This window comes from Eucalyptus grandis, chromosome 3 (assembly GCF_016545825.1).
Source record: "Eucalyptus grandis isolate ANBG69807.140 chromosome 3, ASM1654582v1, whole genome shotgun sequence".
Lineage (NCBI taxonomy): Eukaryota > Viridiplantae > Streptophyta > Magnoliopsida > Myrtales > Myrtaceae > Eucalyptus > Eucalyptus grandis.
In genome coordinates, this window is record NC_052614.1 from 1,455,845 (window position 1) to 1,463,746 (window position 7,902).

At 40.2% G+C, this 7,902-nt stretch overlaps 1 protein-coding gene across 1 annotated transcript; it reads left to right on the forward strand.

The window, feature by feature from the left end:
• Nucleotides 1–3,787: 3,787 nt before the first annotated feature.
• LOC104438759 (EG45-like domain containing protein) lies at nt 3,788–4,549 on the forward strand. Its single transcript, XM_010051941.2, has 2 exons — nt 3,788–3,902; nt 4,133–4,549. The coding sequence occupies exons 1-2, from the start codon at nt 3,794–3,796 to the stop codon at nt 4,399–4,401; spliced, it is 378 nt and encodes a 125-aa protein (XP_010050243.1). The 5' UTR covers nt 3,788–3,793; the 3' UTR covers nt 4,402–4,549.
• The last annotated feature ends 3,353 nt before the right edge of the window (nt 4,550–7,902 follow it).

Consider the following 7,902-nt stretch of genomic DNA (forward strand, 5'->3'; position numbering starts at 1 on the left):
GGTGAGAGATGTGGCCGAAGGGGCGGTCAACCGAAGCTTTGGTGGGTGGAGTTGTTGACCAAGGGAGGCCAGCTTGTGGACAGATGGCGCAGGTGAGGGGAATTCGGTGGATGGAACGAGGGAAATACAGAGATGAAAAGGGAAAATGAAAATGGAGAAGCCAAGACCTTCGGTGGAGAGAGAAACAGAAATGAAGAAGGAAATGAAATGAAGAAGCGGCGAAGGAGGTTGGCGTGCGAAGGAGACGGAAGGGGGCGGCGATCTTGGTGTGCTCGGGAAGCCTCGGACGAAGAAGTCAAAGAGGGTTATCCCTCTAATTGAATGCATTGTCTCCCCTCTAATACTTTCCACAATTTAAATCCCATCAATTAACTAAATTGATGCCATAATTCCAATCAATAAACCGGCCTCCAATTTTACTTAATAGAGCTTCAATTTCCTCTCTGATTTCTCCAAATCGAAGTCCAATTTTGATGAGGAAAAAGCCCACCTAATTTCTACAAGTCCCTTTCATCAAATAGCTTGGTTTGCAAGTCAAAAATCCCTTAAATTCGGCCGATCTGAATTTTCGTTAATTTTTTGCAACGTCCGAACGATTTTCCGTAAAAATCTCAGAATCTCTGAAAATTTTCGGAGGATGAGTCGATGTTCCAAAAATAGCTCGTGATACCACATAATTTTCAATTTCTGAAATCGGGTTCAAAATTGCGGTTAATTTCAATTTGATGCGATTTTAGTGTGATCTAGTCTATCGGGTAGCTTTTAGAAATTTTTTTTGTGCAATTAACCCATAATCGATTTATCTCGAGTCACCATGTACATCTTCGACTTATTGACGACTTTCGGTTGTCGTAAAAATCTTGAGATTTCAAATACGAGTACTGGGTACCAAAACGATAGAAAAATCGGTTTAGTGCCAATCGACGAGTATTTTGCAATCAGGTGGAATCACCCATATTTTGATCACATATCTCAGTTGAATTGACATATCTCCAGTTTCTGATCGATTTCTCACAATGCTATAATGACCCTTGCAAATAAATACGGTCGAGTAGTCGATTCCTGGTCGAATTCTCAAGTTCATTTCATTTGGATTCCTTAATTGTTTCACTAGATAGTCTAGTTATCTCGTGAGTGATCAACTCAGAGAATAACACTATAGGCGCGTCGATGAAAGGCTCGATTTATTTAATCAAAAATGAAATCTGAAAATTCAGGCTATCATAGTGGGTGATGGATGGAGTGGCATGTGTGGGTGTCACTAATAAGGTGTAGATCTCTTTTTTGATACCCCAGGTTTAGGATTAGAGTTGTTTTTGTCTGTATGCCGGCAATGTAATTAAATAATTGAGCCAATGAATGGAAACTGACTTTGACCTCTTATGTTCTTGATTGTACACGTTTACATAATTTATATTATATGTGCTTTTGCATTAAAGAAGAATTAATAGCTATTAAGATAGTGTTAATTAGGATGGCATGCCTAGGGTGTCACACCCCAGATGTCCTCACGATGCTAGATGCGTGCGAGATGCTCGGGAGGGTACCTGGATGATGATGGCAGCAGGAATTCCTATCGATTATAACCCGGATACCTTTAAATTGAGCTATTGATTACTTGTTGGGAAAAACTACCACTTCTATTGATTTGTTGTGTTATTTTGAAAGGTTCTAAGATAAGTTCATGATTTTCTATATTTTATATTGAGTCTTTCATTGTCAGTATGGTGATTGATTTGTATATTATAAACCAGTGGACCTTTTGATTGATGAGTTTAGGCTCATTGATTGGTGATTTTATCTTTTCATATCAATAGAAATGTCAATCCCGCTTGCCTCTCCTATGGTCCATTACAGAGGTCCGATCGAGTTCACTTGGCATAAGGATGAGTTTATAGATTCTGATTTCCTAGATATGGTTTTTATCCGAATCATGTCTTGTTTGACTGTGCATGATACAGGGGCTGAATGGGGCCTTATGACTCTTCTTGAGATTGTTGGAATGTACACTTGCATCAATAGGTGCAAGAAGGGTCCCCTCCTGCTGTTTGATGACGAACTAGGAAACGAAGGCAGTCCTGTCACATAGAAGGGAGGTAGGAGGATGGTTGCATTTTTGGGACTTGGAAGATTTTTAACGGAGCTAGGGGTTAGGGTTAAGCGACCACGTGTAAAGTTAGGTTGGGATGGGATAATTGACTTACGACTGAGTTTAGTTAGTAGTACTAACCTTTTTGAATTCTCCAGTTTACCCAACTTGTTGCCTGGGGAAAATTGTCCAAAAGTTCAAAACCTATTGCACTTTTGCCAATTTAGTCCTAAACTTTTTAACTTTGTCAATTCAGTCCTAAATCTTCACTTTTTGCCGATTTAGTCAATCCGGCCAATTTTGGCCAGAAAATGTTGACTTGGACGTCGGAGATGCCATATAGGACTACTAGTGCTGACATGGACAATTTTTAATAATACTTTTTTGAATTATTATTATTATTATTATTATTATTATTATTATTATTATTATTATTATTATTATTATTATTATTTTCCTTTTTTTTCTTTTCTTTTTGTCTTTCTTTGCCTTTTCGGTGACCACCGGCCACCGACCACAACCGCCTGGCTGGCCTTGCTTGCCATAGGGGAGGCCCGGTTGGGCGAGGAGGAGCCCCGGTAGGGGGAGCCCTCGCCTAGGCGCGGCTTGGCAAGGGTCGCCTAGGCGAGGCCGACTTGCGCTAGGCCAGGGCAGCCTCACTGAGTGTTGGTCGAGGGATGGTGACGCCAAGCAAGGCCGCCCGGCTCCGGCTAGGGCCGGCCTCGCCGAGATCCGCGAGGGAGCCCTTGCTGGGGCTCGCCCTCTCTCAGGTGAGTGTTGGCCATGCCAAACTAGATTTGGCGAGGCCGGCCCTCGTCCTTGGCCAGTCGATGCCGGGTGGGGCCGCCCTCGCCAGATCTGGTCTGGGCGAGGCCGACATGAGCTTGGGCGAGGGCGAGCCCCAACGAGGGCTTCCCTTTTGGTGAGGCTAGTCCTTGCCCTGGCTTGGGCGCAGATCGGCCTCACCTAGGTGACCCTTGCCGAGTTGTGCTTGGGCGAGGACTCCCCTTGCCGGGCTCCTCCTCGCCCGGCTGGCCTTGCCTGTGGTGGGCGAGGCTAGTTAGCTGGCTTGTGACCAGTGGCCGGCCGTCGCCTTTGGTCGGTGGTCGGCCACCAAAAAGCAAAGAAAGCCAAAAAGAAAAGAAAGAAAAGAAAAAAAAAGGGGGAAACACAGAAAAATAATAATAAAAAATAAAAATAAAAAAATATTATTAAAAATTATCCACTTCAGCGTCGATGGTCCTATGTGGCACCGTCGGCATCCACGTCAGCATTTTTCCACCAAAATTGTCTGGATGGACCGAATCAACAAAAAAATGAAAATATTTAGGATTGAATTGGTAAAGTTAAAATGTTTATGGTTAAATTGGCAAAAGTGCCATAGATTTAGGACTTTTGGACAATTTTCCCTCGTCGACTAACATATATATAAATAAATAAGAAATGAGGTTATTCCCTTTGTAAAAGTCCACGCGCATGATGGATTACTTTAGTCCCTTACGCTTCCGCATGCTTAAGTAAAAGAGAAACAAATAAGGCAACTAATTCCTTACACTTCCACATGCTTAAGAAAAAGCAAAATGAATAAGATAACTACGCTATGTTAGCCATGACTTACTGGGGATGTCTCACACACACACACATATATATATATATATATACGTATGCTTGGGAGTGGAGATGTCCAATAACAAGGAAACGAAAATGGAGGAGAAATTGCAGGTGTGGGTGATGTTGGCCATGGCTTTATCCCTGCTCTCTGCTGCATCGGCTAAGCCGGGCCTTGCGTATTGGCACTCGCTGTCTTATTATCGTGAGTGTTCTGTAATTTCACCTGACCTTAGTAGAGGTTATTAGTGTCCATATCCGCGTGTCTACGTCTCATGTTTTCACATTTTTCTGGAGTCGACATCGATGAAATGCGAAAGGGTTTCTCAGTGAATTGCATTTCCTCTTCCAATTCCGTTGGAAAATAATAGGCGTCGTAGCTTCTCACATGTCGCGTCCCTTTCTTTGTTTTTTTTTTTTTTTTTTTTTGGGCAGCTGCGGCTTGTGCAGGGTTCGATAACAGCGGATCGATGACCACGGGAGTGGGGGACGAATTGTGGGACAACGGGAGGGCCTGCGGACAGATGCTGACGGTCAAATGCACCGGCTCTGCTAACGGCTTTCCGAAACCTTGCAAGGACGGCGTCGTCACGGTCAAGGTCGTGGACTACTGCCAGCAACCGTGCGACGTCAACCTCTCCTGGGATGCCTTCTCCAGTATCGCCAACCCTGACGCCGGCAGCGTCCGGGTGGACTACTCCTAGGAAGGAACTCGAGACCCTTTTCCTGAAGGAAAAGCATAAAGTTCGGGGACGATCACGAAGATAGTGTCTGCTTTTTTATGGCTTTTATGGTTTGGATATGCCGGCTTTGAAGACTACTTAAATAACGTGATGCTTGATCTCCGATCTGGTTTGAATAAAAATATCTGTGTGATATTAACACTGCGTTTTGGAATGGTCTTTTCAGCATTATTTTTATATTAGCATAGGTAAAGGTTTCTAGATTACTAGGTTAAGGGCGATGCCTATATTAAATGGAGAAAAGGAATTCATTGAAATGTATTGTTAAAATGTTCAACCTGAAAATTTTGGGAAAATTATCCAATCAGTCCTAAACTTACCGTGCTGATGTTAATTCAGTCCCAAACTTTACAATTTTGTCAATTTAGTTATTAACCTTTTTACAAAATTTCAATATAGTACTTTTGATCAATTTTTCTTCTGAAATCATTAACATAGCGATTTGTTGATTGTCCTATGGGTACATAGTCATGTGAATAATTTTCAACTAAAATTGGCTAAAAGGATTATATTGAGTTTCACATAAAGGTTTGGAATTAAATTGGAAAAATTTTAAAAAAAATATATGATTGGATTAACAATCACACAATATGTTTAGGACTGATTGGACAATTTCCCTTATAACAACATCAGGCTTATAACAACATCAGGCTTGTATAAGCCTTGCAAACAAGCAATATATGATGTTTTGACACCCTTTTGCACACAAACACTTTAACAAACATGGTTAATGCACGATGAATTGATGTGTGAAACTTTGGTTAATTAAGTGAGATGTCAAGCATAATGTAAATGCAAATCCTATCATGATAAGGACGCCCGTTTCCTTTAGTATGTGAATATACGTATAAAAAACAAATAATGATATGCAATGAAGTCTAGTTTGTGTTTTAATATATAATTGTAGTGTTCCATTAAGATCAACATTTAAATAAATTTAGCTATAAGAGCTCAGCTACTTAATTGTTAATTTTCATGAATATAATTTAAATTACTGTAAAAGGAAATACGAGAGACTTATGGAATCTCTAACACTGATTTGGAATTTAAATTCAAAAGGCAATTCATTAATTACTTGTCAATAATCTTGATCATGATAATTATGATTTTGCCTATTTATGGTTAAGTGCGGTCATATAGTATTTTAAATATGTGTGTCGGCTTTCCATGGTTCTTTTTTTTTTTTTTTTTTTTGCAATTTTGAGATTAAAGCGACCATATTAAATTGTTTAATTAATAGTATATACACAAATATATAGGTATAAATACAAAAACGTACATACAAAGAGTAAGAGGTACATAGATATATCTATAGAGACATAACGATGCCGAGATAGATTTCGTGTGAGGATGGTCAAACCGTTGACTCTACCATTCATCGGTGACGAGGTGTCCGACATCAGCAACGGGACAACAATGGGCCATGAGCCAGTCAGCATCGAGTTAATAAATGCAGGAAAGTGAAAGGGAAGGGAAGCGTGCTTCTTATTACAAGCGGATCACATGATGCGAAGCAATAGCCACATAAAAAACTCTCCGAAAATCGTAGGTGAAATGATTAGCATCCGCCATTAATGTCCAGCAAGGTCAGGCCAGCAACCTAATTCAAATCATAGTCAGTATGACTCCATTAAATGCCGCATCTCCAACAGCTCCCATCATGCCTCTTGCTCTAAATGACGAAGAAAAAGTTGCAGGCAATTGGTCATTAACTCCATGGCCTAGCAATGAAATAATCGACCCTCATACATTTTATTTTTTTTGGTCAAACGACCCTTATACATTATATGGAGCAGGTGAATAATTTCCTTGCGTTTTCCTGATTTTAGGTTCCTAGAACTTTTCCACATTCAAATCCCTGCAATATCATTTCCTGTTGTCTGTGTACCATCTTTCATGTAAATCAAAAAACTAATGTGATCCATGCAAAAACCATAATTAGTAATTCATCAGGAAAGGGGCAAGATCAAAGACTTCAATTATTGTTGACTGAGGCTCGATGAACACAGTACCTCTTGATTAATTTTGCAATTTCCTTGAAGGATATGATACATTACATGAACATAGCAAGCAATGATACTATGGCTATGGACCAGATCAAGTTTCCAAAAACCCTGAATGATCTCACCGCAGCAGCTAGATTTTCCACCTTGCCAGTCAAAAAAAGTTGAACTGCACGAAGAAATTTATCTTGTTTCTAAAATAAAAGGATTAGACCTGGGGCGAGGAAGATGAATGCAGAACCTTGCTTTGTGGCACTCTGAGCCCAAGAAGCCAAAGCAGAGTCCTCCTGGGGAAAGAAGGCATATTTGTTTGAGAATCCAGACTTATCCTCTTACTATCTTGATCACACCCGAACTCGCTTTCTAAGTTCTCTGAGCAACCAAGTTCGAGTTCCATCGAAGCTCTACTACAATTGTCTCCTTTCAGCTTGTCCTTGGCCTCTCCGCTTATGATGGCCCGGTTACTTGGAATTTGAGGAGAAGCTGCCTGGGCCGATGTCTCTCCCCTCGAATTTGGCCTCTCCTTCTTTCCCCTCGCCCAGATTCTCGATATCGAAAAGCTCTCTTTGCTCCTCCAAATACTAAATTCTCTCCTACTATCGCTGAATTCACCGCTCTTTCTCTCCTACATGTAATATTTTCCTGAGGGTACCAAATTTTCTTTCTAATGTTGGATATATGCATGAACAACATTGTCGCGACCTACTCTCGGGGAGAGGGAACATGTTTAGGGGTATTGCCTAAAGGACGGGTTTAAGACCCATTATTAGGCGCGGGCTCTCCCAAACCCATACCTCACGTGACATTGAGATATTCTTAAGAAATTTTGCATAAAAGGAGTCGCCACTAGCCTATTGGGGTCGGCTAGAAACCAAGTAAGGCATAGGAGTGTACCTCATTTCCTATGCAACCAAAGAATCTAGGATCGGGGACTTGATTACACTAATTGACCAATTAGTGCTCTTTCGGTACCGAATCTTGTTCATTTTAACAAAATGATTTTTGTCAGGTAGTTTGGATTGATTTTACTTATCCACTAACATATAAAGTGATCATATGGGTGCGTAATAATTAAACCAACAATCATAGCTAACAATGTCTTAATTGCTATAAGACTACACACATACCATTAAATATAACGAGATATGCAAACTAAATATGCAATATAATCAACATACGAGGAAATAAATGTATAATTACACTTAAAATGGAAATGCATAGCAATTTCCAACCAACCCAACAATTTTGGATTTTTCGAATTTTTTTTTAATTTTTAATTAAATTTTTAATTTTTTAATTTAAAAAAATTAATATTTTTTTTAGGGGCCGGACTCGGGTTCAGCCCACTAAAAAACACACGAGTTTTTTAAAAAAAAATAGGGATAATTCTTGGCCCAAAGCCCATTTTCAATTTTCTATTTTTGAGGATCAATTTTTAACTTCTATTCCCAGCCCAACC